The sequence below is a fragment of the Bos indicus genome, chromosome 29 (genome assembly GCF_029378745.1).
Source record: "Bos indicus isolate NIAB-ARS_2022 breed Sahiwal x Tharparkar chromosome 29, NIAB-ARS_B.indTharparkar_mat_pri_1.0, whole genome shotgun sequence".
NCBI lineage: Eukaryota > Metazoa > Chordata > Mammalia > Artiodactyla > Bovidae > Bos > Bos indicus.
Genome location: NC_091788.1, coordinates 33,167,653 through 33,186,851, shown reverse-complemented (window position 1 = coordinate 33,186,851; position 19,199 = coordinate 33,167,653). Strand labels below are relative to the sequence as shown.

General features: G+C 47.2%; 1 protein-coding gene across 1 annotated transcript in view; it reads right to left on the bottom strand.

Moving 5' to 3' along the window:
- Window positions 1-1,903: 1,903 nt before the first annotated feature.
- The window catches only part of BARX2 (BARX homeobox 2), an 82,407-nt gene continuing 65,111 nt past the window's right edge, over window positions 1,904-19,199 (bottom strand). The window contains exons 2-4 of the mRNA XM_070783129.1: window positions 17,148-17,445; window positions 11,693-11,777; window positions 1,904-2,870 (exon numbers count right to left, since the gene is read on the bottom strand). Of these exons, the coding sequence (XP_070639230.1) occupies window positions 2,604-2,870; window positions 11,693-11,777; window positions 17,148-17,445 (650 nt within the window). The 3' untranslated portion in view covers window positions 1,904-2,603. The remainder of the gene's footprint in view (window positions 2,871-11,692; window positions 11,778-17,147; window positions 17,446-19,199) is intronic.

The window sequence follows — 19,199 nt, the reverse complement described above, 5'->3', positions numbered from 1 at the left end:
AGTGGAGGCAGGGAGGCCACCTTGCAATCTGGTTGAAGCTGTGTGCAGGGAGCAGACTGCTGCTGGAAGCAACTTCCCCACCACCACCCCAAGAAGGCCCAGGTGGTTTGCAAGTGGGGACAGAGGGCAGGCCAGTCATGGAGACCTTCGGCAAGGACAAAGGCCACCAGGTTTAGTTCTCGGCATGGCTCCCCGCCAGCTGCACGACCAGGGTTAGATGATCAACTTCACTCCAATGAGTAAGCTTCCTGTAAAACTGGGAAAAACAGTCCACATCGCAGCCCAAGGGGCAGCATCAGCTATAGTGCTTGTAAGAGACTCCTCCATCCTCACAGGGATGCAGGAATCTCACGTGGTCACCTTCCCTCCGTGGTCAGTTTGCCTCCGCCCTCTTCCATCCTTTGAAAAACAAAAGGCAGCAGGTGAGCAGATCCCAAAATAAGACCCTGAACCCACAGGGGTCACCACCCTGGATGCTGGAGAAGAGAATGCTTTTGTTCAGCAGGGTCCTCAAAGGTAGACATCCAGTGGCTGCTGATAAAGGAGGCGGTCCCCCACAGGGACTTGTGGAGCTGGTTTCTGGGTACTGGTCACGAGGCTTGAGACCTGGAAGGAAAAGGGAAGGATGGAGGTGGAGAAGGAGCTTGACTTGGCCCCTGAATCTGCACCCATCGGCTTTGGAAAGGCCCAGCCCAGACCCACCTCTGAGCCATGGGGCTGAACTCCACAGAGCTGAGGCTGGAGGACAAGCTCAAAGCTGGTCAGTGGAGGTGACATTGAGCTTGGGGCTTCGAAAACAGGAGGCAAGATACCCCAAGCTCTTAAGACTCTGCACTCACCCCACCAACCAAGTGCTGTGCTGTGCTAAGTGGCTTCAGTTGTGTCCGACTCTGTGATTCCATGGACTGTAGCCCACCAGGCTCCTCTGTTCATGGGATTCTCCAGGCAAGAATACTGGAGTGGGTTGCCATTTCCTCCTCCAGGGGAACTTCCCGATACAGGGATCAAACCCCTGTCTCTTACATAGGGCCAAGAAACAATACCAAAGATGATGGGCCAAGAACCCAGGGCTGGAAGTCAGAAACAGTGCCCAGAGCCCAGCTGAGGGAAACCCAGATGTGTGCACACACCTCTCCCTGAGCCGTGGTGGCCACTGTCAGACGCCTAGGAGAAGGACAGCATGAGAGCCCAGACCAGAGACAAACCAGCCTAAGAAAGCTGCATCCTAATGAGGGCCTTCCTGGGGCAGGAGAACAGGACAGAAGGGAGACCCAGCTGGCAGGACTCACCTGCTTACTTTGGCCGTGGTGACTCTGCCTGGTGGGCAGATCCTAAAGCCCTGGGTGGGGTGGGCTCAGCTGAGAGAGGCAGTGGCCGACAGCTGGGTGTGGGCTGCACAAACTGGTTCGCAGAAGCCAAGTCCTTGCGTTAAGAGAGAGACTGCTTTCTCTTTGTTGATCTCAACGGCCAAGGGAAGGCACGGCCTTAGCAAAGTTGAAGTGGCAGTCACGATACTTGAATCCAGTCCTGTCGAAGGAGTTGTATATTACAAGCTCACAGGCTTACGAGTTTTGGTTTTTTGTTTTTTCTTAATTTTATCTTTGGCTGTGCTGAGTCTCTGATGCTGTGTGTGGGCTTTCTCTAGTTGTGATACATGGGCTTCTCACTCCAGTGGCTTCTCTTGTTATGAAGCACAGGCTATAGGGAGCTCAGGCTCAGCACACGGGCACACAGGCTTAGTTGTCCCATGGCATGTGGGATCTTCCCAGACCTGGGGTCGAACCCGGGTCTCTTGTGTCTCCTGCATTGGCAGGCGGGTTCTTTACCACTAGCACCACCCTCTTTCCATAGGACATATTCTAGAAGATCTAAATACACTCCCTGGAAGAAACAACACATCCCATCTTTTTTGAAAGATTTATTTTTAATTAAAAAATAAAAGTTATCTTAACATATCTGCATTGCAGCTTCAGGGATGGCAACTGAATCAAGCGAGAAAAACAAGGTTTATCAGTTCCTGGGTCACCTGACTACCTTATAATGGGTACAAAGGCACACGTGTCTTCAAACAAACTTTATTCTATTAACTCAAAACTCCCTTCCCCCAACTCTTATCTGCCCACCCTCACCGACCACCCGTCCCCCCCAAAAAAAACAACAATCAAAAACATTAAATTTTCTTTTAAAGCTACAGAAATAAGTGCTGAGTCAGCAAGGAACCTGGGCATGCTGCCCACTCCTCCATCTCTGCTTTGATGGCTAGCTGCTCCGAGGCTGGTCGGAGTGTCCCCCATCATGCCAGGGGGAGCTTGGACCTGGACAGCTCCACGGCGTCACCCCAACTGGGGCTGGCAGTTCCAAGGCACTGTGTCCCTTAGTCAAGGGCTTGTGTGGCTTAGGCAGCCTTTCAGGAAGAGCAGGCCAAGGCTAGCAAGTCTTCCTCAAAAGCTGGAGCTGAGAGCCGTGGGCAGGAGGGAGGGAGCCGGCCGTGGTCTTCTCCCCCAGGTCTCAGGCTCTTGGCAGCTTTCTTCTCCCTGGCCTCCCTGCCCTCTCTCTTTCCCTTCTTCCCAGTCTCCCCCTTCCCCTCGACCAAGAGTTTTATTTTAGCTTGATGGTGGGGGTTCCGGAGAGGCTACTGGCAACTCCTGGGCCTGGCCTGGGGACTCAGCCACCTCCACAGGGACAACGCGTGCCTTTGGTTTCTGCATATCACAGAGCCCCTCCAGGCTCTGGGAGGGCTCCAGGAGCTCCTGGCTGTGAACCTGACTGTTCAGCTTCTCTTCAGCTTCTATCTCTTCTGATGTGGGGATGGAGTTCTTCTTGGGACGACCTTTGGGTTTTGTGGGTGCTTCCTGTCCACCTTTAAGAACCTACATAGGAGACAAATGAGATCAAATCTAAGAAATAACTTCTTCCCTCCACTTTCCCACTCCCCCACCTCTGAACCAGCGGTCCCCAACATTTTGGCACCAGGGATTGGTTTCGTGGAAGACGGTTTTTCCACAGACTGGGGAGGGGATGGTTTCAGGATGAAAAAGGCACATTACATTTTATTGTGCACTTTATTTCTATTTTTATTGCATCAGCTCCACTTCAGATCATCAGGCATTAGATCCCAGGTTGGGCACCCCTGCTCTAAACCATTCCTTCCCGGCAATGAAGTTGCAAAGTTTGGCAAAAAATATTCTCCAGGAGTCACCTGCAGTCTACAAAGACAGCTTCATTCATGAAAGGTTCAACGTACTTTTAGTCAGGATCATTTCTATTAAATACAATGATCATAAATACATTAAAAATCCAACTTCAAAAATAGGGAAACAAGTGAAAATTAAAATATGAGTGTGACAGCAAGTTGATAAGTTAAAAGAAAAAAACAGTGTCACAAACAGGAAAATAAACACTCATATGTCTGTATAAAAGTGTAATTGGTACAGCTTTTTCAAAAGACAACCTGAGGATGCAAATCAAAAGTCTTAAAAAAAAATGTGCATAATGTTTGACACAGAAATTCTACTTCTAACAATTTAGCCTAAGGAAGTCATCAAAGATTGGGACAATGACTGATGTGCAAAAATGTTCATCACAAAAATGGCAACAACAGCCAGAAAAATACTCTACAGTTTCCACCATATAATTGAGTACATAATTATAGTATATGGCAAAGAGAGAAAACTTAACAACCATTACAATCATTATATAGGCGAACATATAATAACATGGGAAATATTCATATAGTTTTGTGAAAATGGGTTCTAAACCAGCATAATTTAATTTGGTGGCTAGACAACTACACATTACCCTGCTTGTAGTCTCAAGATCAAGGATAATTTCAATTCTTTTTTTAATGTCTTTTTAAATTTTTCAACAATGATCATGTATTTCTGTAATCAGAAAAGGAAATATGAAACATATGGTTTTATGTTGTTTGAAGAAGCAGTAACACATAGGAGAGAGTGTGTTCTTGTTTTGAAAGTAGAATAACTAGATTAAACACCAACTGTGCCCCTTGTCTACTTTGTTTTTGGGAGAGTCCTTTAAAGACTCTGGGCCTCAGTTTCCTATTCTGTGAAAGAGCGATGCATGCGTGCGTGGTAAGTCACTTTAGTTGTGTCCAACTCTTTGCAACCCTATGGACTGTAGCCCAGCAACTCCTCTGTCCTTGAGATTCTCCAGGCAAGAATACTGGAGTGGGTTGCTGTGTTGTCCTCCAGGGGATCTTCCCGACCCAGGGATAGAACCTGGGTCTCCCGCGTTGCTGGCAGATTCTTTAGCATCTGAGCCACAGGGGAAGTCCAAGACTGAGGAATTTCCAGACTGTTCTCTTAAGGCAAGAGCACCATGTTATATTCCAATCAGCAGTATGTGAGGGCTCCAGTGCTCCACATCCTCTGCAAAACTCATTTTTTTAAGGGCTGTTTTGATGTGAACCATTTTTAGAGCCTTTATTGAATTTGTTACAATATTGCTTCTGTTTTATGTTTTGTTTTGTTTTAGCCTCAAAGTATGTAGGATCTTAGTTCCCCAGCCAGGGATCAAACCTGTATTCCTTGCATCGGAAGGTTAAATCTTAACCACTGGACCAGAGGGAAGTCCCAGTACTTGTTACTACCTGTCTTTTTCATTCCAGCCATCCTAGCTGTTGTGAAGTTGCTTTTCATTGTGGTTTTGATTTGTACAACCCTGATAATTATTGAAGTTCATCATCTTTTCATGTGCTTATGGGCCAGTTGTATATCTTCCTTGCAGAAGTGTCTATTCAAATCCTTTGCCCATTTAAAAATGCGGTTGTCCTTTTTAATTACTGAGTTATGAGTTCTCTATTAATACTAATACATTGGATGAAAGCCCCTTATCAGATAGAAGATTTACAAATATATTCTTCTATTCTGTGTTGCCTTTTCAAGTCATTTCTAAAAATGTTTATTTATTTATTGGCTTCATTGCTCCTTGGCATGGGGGATATTATCAGTTCCCTGATCAAGGATTGAACCCATATCCCCTACATTGCATGGCAGATTCTTAACCCCTGGCAAATTAAGAAGGGAAGTCCCACCTTTGCACTTTGTTGATGATGTCCTTCAGCAGAACAAAAGTTTTTAATTTTCATGAAGTGCAATTTTTGTTGCTATTGCTTGTGCTTTTGGTGTCTTATCTAAAAAGGTTTTGCCTAACCTAGGGTCATAAGCATTTACTCCAAAAGAAAATGTTTTCTTCTAAGAATTTCATAGTTCTTTTTTCCTTTTTTAATATGTAAATTTAATTGGAGGAAAATTGCTTTAAAATATTGTGTTATTTCTGCCATATATCAGCATAAATCAGCAACAGATATATGTATGTCCCCTCCCTCTGAGTTTCATAACTTTTTTTAAATTTAATTTTTTATTGAAGGATAATTGCTTTATAGAATTTTGTTGTTTTCTGTCAAACCTCATCATGAATCAGCCATAGGAGTTTCATAGTTTTAATGTTTAGTTAGGTTTATGATTCCTTTTGAGTTAACTTTTGCTTATGGTATAAGGAAAACCATAAATTTGCACTAAACACCTCCATTTAGCTGGGCATCTACTCAGCCACTGTACTTTCAATCCAAACAGCTAACACAGAGATATGAAGGGGACTTCTAACAAGATAGAGATGCTGACAGAATCAACCTCTGGGGAAAAGAGGTCTCTATATTCCTTTTCATATGTCAGTATCTGATTTTGGTTTCACTGTGAGCGCAGGCTGTTGAAAGCACCCAAATGTGCCAAGATGAAATTGACGTGTTGAAAGCAGCTCCACTCAGTATGAAAGAGGTTATACAAAATCGAGTTGCCCCACGTAGTAATCAAGTTATAAAAGAGCAGGTCTAAGGAAGCCACCTAATTGGCAAAAGAAAGTCCAGCCCAGCAATTAGGGAACACCACCCACACAGCTTGGCTAGACCCCACCTGGCTGTTTTCCTACAGCATGAAAAAAAAAAAAAAAAATCAAAACAATCAGACCATTTTCTAAATGGAATAAAACATTCCAGCACAAGCAATAATTAGGACATAACTACACTCTTGGCTGCTTTCTGCACCTGACCTCTGGCCTCTGCCTCCCAGCACACCTGAGACATGCAATTATCTCGCAACCACCCCATGCTAAGACTACACACTCACGTGCACTCTGCGGCCCTTCTCTCAGGACCCCTCCTCCCTAGGCATCCCTGGAGCCAATTTACTTTCCTTCGTCCAGAGAGGCCAGGCAACCCATTGCACGTGAGGTCACACGCCTCTGGGAAAAACACCCAGCACACCACCTACTTTTATTAACCTGGCCCGCTGGCAGCCTTCCTCCAAACTCTAAAACTAGACTCTCCTGTGCCCTCCTGCTGGGGATGTCAGGACCTTCCTTCTCCACCTGCACAGGTGGGCGGGGGACGGGCACATTGATGGGAGGGCCCGGCTGTCAGCGCAGAGAGAAACCTTCTACCTCCCTCACTTTTCAGGCAGAAGTGGCTTGTCATGGTGGAAAAGCAACCCAAGGCAGAGCTGGGATTTGAATACAAAACCTCGATTGCCTGAATCTAACACTCTTATTGGTATTTCATTGCACGTAATGTGCAAGGGAAGGATTCAACTGATATTTCTACCACATTTATCTTACCGACCTCCTAACCTCCCAGCAGATCCTAGGCCATGGACTCATTATCCCATTGCCTTTTTGTTCCCTTTCTCTATCTGCTGCTCTATGGGAATGAGAGCCATGCTGTTGTCTCGTTGCTTCAGTCATGTCTGACTCTTTGCGACCCCATGGATTGTAGCCCACCAGGCTCCTCTGTCCATGGGATTTCCCAGGCAAGAATACTGGTGTGGGTTGCCATTTCCTTCTCCAGGGGGTCTTCCTGAACCAGGGATTGAACCCGCATCTTCTGCATTGGCAGGTAAATTCTTTACCATGGAGCCACCAGGGAAGTCCAGAGAGCCATGTAACTGATGCTATTTCTCTGAAGCTGAGACATTCACCATCTCCAGCACAGATGTTCCCCCAGCTCACTGTTTAGCAGATTTTCTGCCAGAAGATGGGATGTTCCACTCAACTCAATCCTGAATGCTAAAGCACCAACTGACCGGGGAAGGCTTGCAGGTGGGGAGGATGCAGAAAAACACCTGACTGTCTTAACCAGCATCCCGGAAACTTGCAGAATTCATTTTCAGGTTATCTCTCCTGGCCTCCAAAAGTTGAGATTTTCTATAGACATGAATTTTGTGGATGGGTAAAGAATTAAAAACAAAAAAAAAACACTGAGACGAACAGCAGCTAACACTTCTTGACTGTATCCTATGGGGCAGACACTGTTCTGGGTCCTACAGGGATTGGCTCAGATTAGCTCACTGACCTCATCTGCATCCCTGTAAGGTGGACATCAGGCATTTACTGATGAGGAAACAGGCGCTTGCCCACGATTACATAGGTAGAAACCGGTAGCAGTTACACAGAATTGTTGACCAGCTGGAGACTTTTGGTGCACAAGATGACCACTGGGCATGGTACGTGGCCCACCCAGCTCTGTGACTGGGAGAGGAAGGGACCACCCATCTGGACCCTCTCACAGAACAGAACCCTACTTTGGAGATGAAAAGTACCCCTGAATGATGAGGTACTTCTGGCCCGCTACGAAGCCTGCTGGGCCCTACTGGAACCCAAGCCAAGCAGAAACGGAAGGGAGGGTGCAGATCCCACCAAACGTGGGAGACCACATTTACCCAACCCGCCACAGGTTCTACACGCTGACCGGTAAAAACTAGTCAGAGATGCTATCTCGGTTCTGGCAGTATGCGAGTAACACTGAGAAGCGAATGCTCTTTTTCCAGTTCCAGTGAGATTACTTGCCTTGAGACATCTTTATTACTCAATTATTCTTTTCTTTCCCAGTCCTTGAAGAGGCAGCCTTGAAAGTTTTACCAGGGGAAACTATGAAGCAATCAGGATCCCAACAATGCCTTGCTGTTTTGAGAAAGTCAGAACGTGACCCACACCTGAGCCACCTTGTTCTCCTCTTCACTCCAGCTGTTCTGAGGTCCCTGCAGTGCCCCTGTGTACTTCTGTTCCTTCCTTCAGCCTTTGACACCCTTCCAAACTTCATTTGGCAGGTGTCTATTCATCCATTAAACCCAGCTTAGATGGCACCCCTTCCAGGAAGCCCTCCCTTCTCCTACTGATGCTGAACCTTTTATTTCCTTCCAGTGTTGCCCTGATCACTCTGAATAATGAGCGACTTACAGGTCAGCTACCTCCACTGACTGAGTACCTTTTTTGAATTTTTTTTTAATGGATGGCCTGGTATCTTACTCATTGGAAAAGACCTTGATGCTGGGAAAGAGTGAAGGTAGGAGGAGAAGGGGGCAAGAGCAGATGATATGGTTGAATGGTGTCACCAACATAATGGGCGTGAATTTGAGCAAACTATGGGAGATAGTGAAGGACAGGGAAGCCTGGTGTGCTGCAGTCCACAGGGTCGCAAAGAGTAGGACACAACTTAGCAACTCAACAACAACAACAACTGGTGTCTTATAGCCACATCTCTACTGCCTGGTGAAAAGTCACTGCTCATAAGGTGAAATTTCTGGAAGGGGCCTGCCTTCGGTTGGCTTGTGGACTGCTCAGAGATTTAAATCTGTGCAGTTACTTCCATTTTGTTTTCTACGACATTGATAACTATCGACACACGGCCTGCAGCGGTGCCAGCCGTGCAGAGGCTGGTGGAAAACAGCTGACGTCAGTGGCAGGGGCACACGTGTTCCCCACGGGCACTGGGCGGTGCTGGCAGGGCTGGCGGGCTGTCAGTGCCTCCATCGTTTGAGTCACGAAAAGATCGCTGATAACCAACTCAAACAATGCCTCTGCCACTCAGGAGACATCAATTTTGATGACGATGATGGGACGGGGAAGGAGGTGGGTGGTGGAACTTGCACAAAAAGCAGTGAAGAGACTTGCCCAAAACCAACCAGGGAGGGGCACGCCGGGAAACACAGCCCAGTGTTTCCAGGTCCCAGATCTGGTTCCCTTAGAGATCAGTCCCCTAAAAGGCTCCATGGGTGTCTGAGCATTCTAGAAGTTGAGGAGCAACAACATGTTTAATCGAATCTTATTTATCTTTCCATTTCAATTTCTCCCTGCAAGCTGTCCCAATATTTCACTTCTCCTCTGGACTCTTGCTTGTGTGTGCTCAGTCATGTCTGACTCTTTGTGACCCCATGGACCGTAGCCCACCAGGCTCCTCTGCCCATGGAATTTTCCAGGAAAGAACACTGGACTTGGTTGCCATTTCTTCCTCCAGGGTATCTTCCTGACCCTGGGATCAAACCTACATCTCTTATGTCTCCTGCACTGGCAGGCTCGTTCTTTACCACTAGCACCATCTGGAAGCCTGTTAGCAGGCAATAGCAAGAACCAAAGTTTTCAGAGAAAAAAATACATATATTGGATAAAAACACAAAATGGAGAAAACTCAAATCTATTACCCATTATCAAAAAGTGCCTATTAACTCTTTTTGTTTCTGAAAACTAGGTAGCTGGTGCAGGGGAAGGAGGTCTTAGTTATTTGGTCATTGTAGAAAATTCATACTCCAGCCCTTGAGACACCAAGGCTTGTGACCAGATGGCCTAGCAATTAGGACATCATGCAGGCAGGCCTGAGATGCTCGGTCCACAGGATAGGAGAGGGGGCCAGAGACCCAGCGAGAACATGGAAAGGCCTGGGTCAGAGGTTTCTTCCCACTCTCTTCCCAACTCTCCTGTTTTCTCTGGGCTTTGACCCTTGGAATTTTCAAAACTGGAAGTGAGACAACTGCTTTGGAAAATCTGGATTTAACTGTTGCTTTTTTTTGAATAAGAAAAAGAGAGGGCTAAGCCATTATGAAATGAGGTCCTTAAAATGTAGAGATGTTTCTTTTTTAAAGAGCTGTTTACACTAATTTGTTGTTGTTCAGTCACTAAGTCATGTCCAACTTTGTGCAACTCCATGGATTGCAGCACTCCAGGCTTCCCTTTCCTTCAGCATCTCCCAGAGTTTGATCAAATTCATATCCATTGAGTCAGTGATGCTATGTAACTATCTCATCTTCAGCTGCCCTTTCTCCATTTGCCTTCAGTCTTTCCCAGCATCAGGGTCTTTTCCAAAGAGCCAGCTCTTCACATCAGGTGGCCAAAGTATTGGAGTTTCAGCTTTAGCATCAGTCATTCCAGTGAATATTCAAGACTGATTTCCTTTAGGACTGACTGGTTTGATCCCCTTGCAGTCCAAGGGACTCTCAAGAGTCTTCTCCAGCACCACAATTCTAAAGCCTCAGTTCTTTGGCGCTCTGCCTTCTTTATGGTCCAGCTCTTATATCTGTACATGGCTACTGAAAAAACGATAGCTTTGACTATGTGGACCTTTGTCGGCAAAGTGTTATCTCTGCTTTTTAATATGCTGTCTAGGGAGAAGGCAATGGCACCCCACTCCAGTACTCTTGCCTGGAAAATCCCATGGACAGAGGATCCTGGCAAGCTGCAGTCCATGGGGTGGCTGAGAGTCGGACATGACTGAGTGACTTCACTTTCACTTTTCACTTTCATGCATTGGAGAAGGAAATGGCAACCCACTCCAGTGTTCTTGCCTGGAGAATCCCAGGGACAGGGGAGCCTGGTGGGCTGCCGTCTATGGGGTCGCACAGAGTCGGACACGACTGAACTGACTTAGCAGCAGCAGCAGCAGGTTTTTCATAGCTTTCCTTCCAAGGAGCAAGCGTCTTTTAATTTCATGGCTACAGCCACTGTCCACAGTGATTTTGGAGCCCAAGAAAATAAAATCTGTCACTGCTTCCACATTTTCCCCTTCTATTGCTATATAAATTCATTTAAAAACCAAATAGGGAACAACTCATCTGTAAGGCACTAGAGTGGTATTTGGGAAATCAGAGTCACTATACCATATGCATCAGAGGAACCTGGGTGCTAGTTAACACTCCCTGCCTTGGGCCAGCAAAGCAGAATCTTAGGAAGGGCCTTGAGTTCTGCATTCATACCTGCCACCCAGGTTCCTCTGATGCCCACTAGAGTTGAGAATTCTACAAGAGCAGGTGCACCCTACATGTCCTCTAAAAAACAGAGAGGACTGACTTCTATTCTTAGCTATTGGTGGGAGTGGGAAGGAAGTTCTTTGAAAAGGCTAGCTGCTGCTGCTGCTAAGTCACTTTAGTCATGTCCGACTCTGAGCGACCCCAGAGACAGCAGCCCACCAGGCCCTGCCGTCCCTGGGATTCTCCAGGCAAGAACACTGGAATGGGTTGCCATTTCCTCCTCCAATGCATGAAAGTGAAAAGGGAAAGTGAAGTCGCTCAGTCGTGTCCGACTCTTAGCGACCCCATGGACTGCAGCCTACCAGGCTCCTCCGTCCGTGGGATTTTAGGTGGGGTTAAAAGCAGCAACAGACAAGTCTGGAGGCTTCCTTTTTATTTCCAATGAAACTGTGAAAAAGAATATCCCTCTGGTCAGGAAATCCAGGTCAGAAAGAATTGCTCATCCTTTTGTTCAAACGGCCTCCCTCCCAGCCAGCACGGTAAAAGGCCTTCCAGTCTCTGGAGCTCAATCCACCAAAGGGTCCTTCCTGCCTTCTTGCCAGCCCTGTAGTAAGAATTCTTCCGATCATGATGGGCCCATGGTTAAGACTTATTCTCTTTCTTACCATTTTTTTCCATTTCATCCTGCGGTTCTGGTACCAGGTCTTCACCTGCAGTTGAGTGAGTCCCAGAGACTGGGCCAAGTCCAACCTAGAAGGCACGAGAGACAGGGGGATGATGAGGAAGAGGGGAAGGCCTGTTACCAACACGTGGACCTCCCCATTAAACCAGTTCCTCCCAAAGAGCTCTGCTTCCCTTCCCAGAATCCTATGGAGGAAACTGTGAAGCTAAAAAATAGATGCCCAAGCCTAAGAACTGTCTACGTGGAACCTGAAAGGAATTTCTGAACCTTCACTGCAAAGTCCTCTCCCTGACCCGACAGACTCTTTACTCTGATCCTGTATAAAATGAAGGCTCTGACCCCAAATCCAAACTGGGGAGGAAAGGTAAAGTCCCATTTTTCCGGGTGGTAAGCCTCCTGCCACCCCCACCCCCGACCCCTGCTATCTCTACAAACCCCCTTGAAGGTTGCTTCCTCTGCACAGGTCACGTCTCAACCAGGGAGCTCTGAGTTCTCGCTGGTCTCTGCTTCTCATGAGTTATTTCTGCCTCCCTTACTCCACTGCTTCCTTCATAATCACAAACGTGCTTACCGCATTCTAAATCAAGAATGAGGGCTCAAAAATACGTTTTGACAGGTTGACTCATCTTTCATCCCTGCCCTCAACTGTTACGGATTCCAAAAGGAACATTACATCCGTCCCCTTCCTGCTCCCCATTCCATGGCCAAGCGTGGTCCTACATTTCTCTGTAGCCTGCAGAGCCACCAGCCTGGGCCAAGGGACTTGGGTACACAGCCTCAGCTGCACCCAAGCTTCCCTGGGGCTTCCTTGGTAGCTCATCTGGTAAAGAATCCGCCTGCAATGCAGGAGACCTGGGTTCGATCCCTGGGTTGGAAGATCCCACAGAGGAGGGCATGGCAATCCACTCCAGTATTCTTGCCCCATGGACAGAGGAGCCTGGCCAGCTACAGTCCATGGGGTCACAAAGAATAGGACACGACTGAGCGACTAAGCACAGCACCTCAGCTTCAACTTTCTCTACTTGAGGAGTAACAAGCGACACCTCACCATCAGGAAGACCAGTGGTACAGGAGTGAAGGCTCCAGGTGTGGCTCCTGGCATGCCAGGTACCCTTCTCAGACCCCCTGCTTGGACCAGAGTGCCCAATTCAATCTCCAATAAGAAAAACCATTTTCCTTCAAGGACTTCAGCTCCTGGCTTCAATCCCCATTCACACCTATCTGCTTGCCCAGTAAAAGGGCTACTGTAAGCTGACAGTTTTATTGAAAGTCATTAACAGACTGAAGCCAGTAAATTCCTTGTGCTAGCAGTCCTTAGCCTCCCCACTAATGAAGCCCTGCAGCCCAGGTGTGTGTGCGTTCAATCGTGTCCGACTCAGTGACCCCATGGACTGTAGCCCACCAAGCTCCTCTGTCCATAGAATTTTCCAGGCAAGAATACTGGAGTGGGTTGCCATTTCCTTCTCCAGGGGATCTTCCCGATCCAGGGATTGAATCTGCGCCTTTTGCATCTCCTGCATTAGCAGGTGGATTCTTTACCACTGGCACCACTTGGGAAGCCCAAGAAGCACATATGAGAATCTAAACTTTTTTTATTAAGGTAGACATAAATTTGCATAAGTGAAAACAAGATCAGTTTTTCTCACTTTTTTGGAAAATTTTTAAATTTAAAAACTGTTATTTATGTTAATGTGATAGGTCTAATATTGTTATCCTGTAATGAGTAACTAAATATTTTTAAACTTTCTCAACTTTAATACTCAATTTGGTAAATATCAATAGTTTAACCAACAAAAGTTTTCTGGGGGGTGGGGCTCAAAAATTTTTAGGAATGTAAAAGGGTCCCAAGACCAAACCCTTTGAGAACTGCTAATGCAAAGCACCTAACAATGCCTGTCACCCAGCGGGTACACTATAAACAAGTGTTATTAACAACCATATAGCAGTTTACAGTATCTCTGGATAGCTTTTTGGGGGGCATAGGTAAATTTTGCATCGTAGCCTTTCTGGCCACAATTTGGCATCCCAGGTAGCTATTCATTTAAACACCAAGAGCCCAGGGGGGCCATCCCACGGGTCTCCCAGACCTCCCTGGAGGCAGAGGGCTTCCCCCCTCTCCATAGCCTTCCTGGCCAGTTCACCTAAGGCCGTCAGGTGCATCAGTGAATGGAAGGATCAGTTCACAGCTCTGCCACAGCATTGGCAAACCAGGATGAGCTCACTTGGGAAAAATGCACTCCTGACTCATGCTGGCCCCAGAAACACACTTCGCTGTCATCAGCTCTCTCTCATTACCTGCCGCCGTTACAGATTCTCACTTCCCTGTGCAAATTCGCTTCAATGGGGTCACCTAGGAGACTGGAGAAACAAACACAGGGGAAGAGGGTGTGCGCCGTGGGAGGAGGCGTGCTCATGGCCCCGGTCACGTACGAGGTGAGGAACAGCTGGTGGGGCAGCTTGGGCGGCAGCCTCCACGCCAGCCAGATGGTCCTCTTCTGCAGGCAAGTGAATCAAGCTCACCTGAGAGGTGCCTGGGCAGGTAGCAGGAAGCCCCAGGAGGTTGATTTGGAACTAACATTTCTGCTAAAAAAAAAATTCTAACTTCTAAAATAAGCCTAGAATGTCATCTTGAGTGTGCTGATTCATAAATCCAGATGCCCACTCCACCTCCTGTACTCCACGTGTGTTGAGTGCAGGAGGTGCTTCGTTACACCAGGGAGCATCAGAATAGCAGAACACCGTGTGTGTGTGTGTGTGTGTGTGCGCGCGCGCGCGTGAGTGTGCTTAGTCACTTAATTGTATTCAACACTTTGCGACCCTATGGACTGTAGCCAGCCAGGCTCCCCTGTCCATGGGATTTTCCAGGCAAGAATACTGGAGTGGGTACCCATTCCCTTCTCCAGGGCATCTTCTCGACCCAGGGATCGAATCCAGGTCTCCTTAATTGCAGGCAGATTCTTTACCATCTGAGCCACCAGGGAAGCCCCAGAGATCTCATCTATTAATCCCCAAACCACAGACCTGCCTCCATCCTCTGCCTGAAGGTGCCCCAAATTGCACATGTCCAAAACAGAATGCACTCTTTCCTCACCAAACTCACTCTGCCCTCTGCCTTCCAGCTTCAGTTAATGCTTGTCCCTCTTTCCCTGGTGGCCCAGGCAGGAGCCACAGAATTCTCAGCTGTCTGCCTCACGCCAATGGAAATTCTGTTGTTCTGGCTTCACAACAGGTCTCAGATCTATTCTCTCGTCTCTGTTCCCACTGTCTCCACCTTAATTCTTTTCAATGACCTTCCCTGGACTCTGTCCACCTGCTTTCCCTGCTCGATCTCTTCTCACTCTTCCCTCTCTGTTACGTATGGTGCTACCAATATGAAGATTCCGATATGTAAATCTCGGGACTTCCCTGCTAGTCCAGTGGTTAAAACTCCATGCTCCCCATGCAGGGGGCCCAAGTTTGATTCCCGATCAAGGAGCTAAAATCCCACATGCTATAGGGCATGGCCTAAGTTTTTTTTAATAAATAAAAAATGAAAAAAATAAAACGTAAATCTGGCCACAACACTCGCAGCTCTTCACAGCTACCGACACACAGCCTGCACAACAAAGTCCACATCTTTTGGTCAGACATACAGGGTCCTTCTCATCTCTGCAGCCTCACTCCCCCCACACACCACCCCCCAACTCCTGGAGCTGGAGACATCTATCACCTGCAGAGCACTCAGCATGCCCAGCAGCACATCTGTGCCTTTCGCACGTTATTCCCTCTGTGGGATCTCCCTCCTGGGATCAAAGTGCTTCTGAAGTGCTACCTCCTCTGAGAAGGCTTCCCAGCTGCCACCAGATACACTCAGCAATACTTTTGTGCTCCTGGAGCCCTCAGGAACATGTTGGCATCCACACCCCAAGTCGTGATGTGGTTACTGCAGCCACATCCTTCCCCGTGACCTCCTCTAGAGCAAGTCTCTTGTCTGCTATCTTCTGGACCCATAATCCCTGCCACAATGCCTTGCACACAGCTGCTGGGAGCTCAACTAACTGAATCAGTAAACAAATTCCCTTTTAATCAATGACTTGCAAGCTCCTCTCTCAAATTTTTATCGAGCAGCTAATAAACAGCTTGAAATGCATTTGAGTTTCCTTTCCTTCTCTTTAATAGGGTCAGACCTGAAATGGACAAGGCAGTAAGCAAAGAAAGAGCAAAAGTACCTTGAAAATCCTTCCAATAAACAGGGTCACACATTAGGCCAGTCATTCCAGAGTGAGTTTGAAAGAACAAGGTAGAACATACACTCTTGCGGCATATTTCTTTGCTAAGATGCTAAATTAAAGAAAGTGGGGAGGTACTGAAGCCTCTGAGTAAAGCAGGGGTCATAGCCACCCTCACTGAGATCTCAAAAGGGTTTAAAGAAGAGACCTTCATCCAGGTCCTCCTTGGTCTCAGCCAAATGGTTCTGACTTGGTACCTGTCAAGTTCATCAGGACATCTGACAGCTCCACGGCCCCATTAATCCAGGCTGCCATGCAGAAGCCAGGTGTGCCTGCTAAGCCAGTTGGGGGTTGGAGGGTAGGCAGAAGCCTGGGAAGATCATGGACCTCAACTCCAGGTCTAGTCCCAGTGCATCTGATCCTAAGTGTCAGTGGTTTTAAACACCAAACCTGTTTCCCAGCTGAGCGCCTGGGCAACCATTTGCTAAGCTTTACCATGCTTGTTGTATGGTAAACAAGCTTGCTGGGCTTCCCTTGTGGCTCAGCTGGTAAATAATCTGCCTGCAATGCGGGAGACCTGGGTTCAATCCCTGGGTTGGGAAGATCCCCTGGAGAAGGGAAGGACTACCTACTCCAGTATTCTGCTGGAGAATTCCATGGACTGTATAGTCCATGGGGTCACAAAGAGTCGGACACAACTTTCACTTTCACCATGCTTGTTGTACTGCAGTAGTTAACATACAGAGATGCAGTGAGGAGTAAAAATTCAGCATCAGGCAGGCTTCTGGGACTAAGTATGATGAATTCAGGTGAGCTATGTGTGTGCTTAATGGCTCAGTCGTGTCTGACTCTTCTGCAACCCCATGGACTATAATTAGCCCACCAGGCTCCTCTGTCTGTGGAATTTTCCAGGCAATGATACTGGAGTGAGTTGACCATTTCCTACTCCAGGGGATTTTCCCCACCCAGGGATCAAACCTGGGTCTCTTGCATCTCCTGCACTGGCAGACAGATTCTTTACCACTGCACCACCTAGGAAGCACTCAGGTGGGCTGGCTTTTGTTTAACCAAGGCTGAGATTACTTGAGCTGAGCCATGGACAGACTCCTTCCCTAGTGTCCTGCACAAACCCTAGAACAGTCCTTGTGGCCCTCCATGCCACATTGAGAGCAAAAGGAGTCTCCCTTCTCAAGGGCCTTTCCTGGAACAGTCCCTTCCCCGTGTCCTCACCTGTCTGGGGTGGACAAGTACTTCTGCTTCTGGAATTTCTTCTCCAGGCCCATGAGCTGCAGCTCGGTGAAGATGGTGCGGCTCCGGCGGGGCTTTTTCTGCCGGGGCGTGGGCTGTTCCGTCTCAGACTCGCTGCTCCCGTGGTTCTCGCCTGGGGCCTCCGCAGAGGCAGCTTCAGTGGCCGGGTGGCGGGACAGAACCTGGGCGATTCCCGGGGTGGTGGGGACCAGATGGGAGATGACCGTGGGCTGTCGGGTGATCACCGAGAGGAGAGGATATGCCCGGAGGGAAGTGGGGCCTGGAAGACAAACAGGGAGGCGAGTCACATGGGGCGGGGCAGGGGCAGGGAGAGAAAGGGGGCCAGAGATCCCAGAGGACCCCACAGTGAGACCCGTCTGCCTGGCAGGGCCTCCTGTTCACAACCGGGTATAAATGGGGAAGGCTGGGCGGACAGAACACATGCAGGTTAGATCAGCCTAATGGGTGAGAACATTCAAGTCTTACAGGACAAAGAAGAGGGTCCCAAAATCCCTCTGGTTTTAAATGACTCTTTCCTCATCTCTTCCTTTAGAATCTTTAAATTCTGGTTTCACAGATATGGGTCAATGACACAGCAGATAGAAGGAAGTAGTCAGATAAAGCAAGGAACTGAAGACTTAAGGAATCTGAAATAGATTCGTAATATACAAAGTACCTGAGAACCACCTCCGGTCTTTATAAAAAATACATGGTTCTAAGTATAAATTCTTCCTGGGAAGTCTACAAACACTGAATCAAAACATTTTTCGGAGGTAGAAAGATGCTTAAAAGTTACTTCAACTCCCTCATTTCAGAGACAAGAAAACAGTTCTGGCCAGAAAGGCTAAAGGACTTAGACGGTGTCACAGAGCTAGAAACAAGCACATTTAGGAGTCAAACTAGGTTCTTCTGGCTTGAACTACGGGGCAGTTACCACACCATGAATCACATAGATGCATCATTTAGAAAAGAGGGGCCCAAAAGATTTTAATCCACATGAAAATTCAGATCTGTTATAGTGGCTGCCTCCAGCTCTATGTTAAGGAGGATTCTCAGGCTGGGTCAGAGTCCAGCTGATGGAAGAGAGCTGGGGTTGATTAGCAATGTCTGCCCCAGCATGTGCTGGGGTCGTGAGGCGTGGTAGTTCCCAGACAGTTCTGTGCCTCTTCTGAATTTTAAGAGAGGAGATCTTTCCTGTCCAAAAATATGTTTTCTCTTTTGTTGACTGAAAAGAATTGTACAACCTAAAAGTTGAGAGTTATGTTTTATATTTTAGGGACTTTCTTAAGACATGAAGCCCAGGAGCATCTTTGCAGATAGCTCCAAGGGACTGCTCTGAAGAGGTAAGGGAGGAGCCAGGATATATAGGAATATTTGCAACAAAGACTAGGTGGTCACAACATCAAAGGATTACTATTAACTAAAGAAAACCATGGACAGACCTAGAGACTGTCGTACAGTGTGAAGTAAGTCAGAAAGAGAGAAACAAATATCCTATAAGATCACTTATATGTGGAATCTTGAAAAATGGTACAGATGAACTTAAATTTCCAGAGTATGAATAGAGACACAGACGTAGAGAATAAATGCGTGGACAACAAGGGGGAAGGGTTGGTGGGATGAACTGGGATATTGGGATTGATATACATACACTACTATGTATAAAATACATAACTAATGAGAACCGGCTGTATAGTACAAGGAGCTCCACTCAGTCCTTTATGATGACCTAAATGGGAAGGAAATCCAAAAAAGAGCGGATATATGTATACATATGGGTGATTCTTTTTGCTGTACAGCCAAAACTAACACAACATTGTAAAGCAACTATACTCCAATAAAAGTTTTAAAAAGAGAAGGAGAGAGAAAACACAGACATCCCAAGTTAATGGATGTAGCACTTTTCCGCACAAGAGAAGAACAAATCTGGACTCACTAAAGTCATTCCTTTGATATGCACCTCAGCTATCTGGGGCCAGTATAGCTGAGCCCTTCCTTCTTCTCCTGAGCCCCCTCGGGGTGCACCGCTGGGGG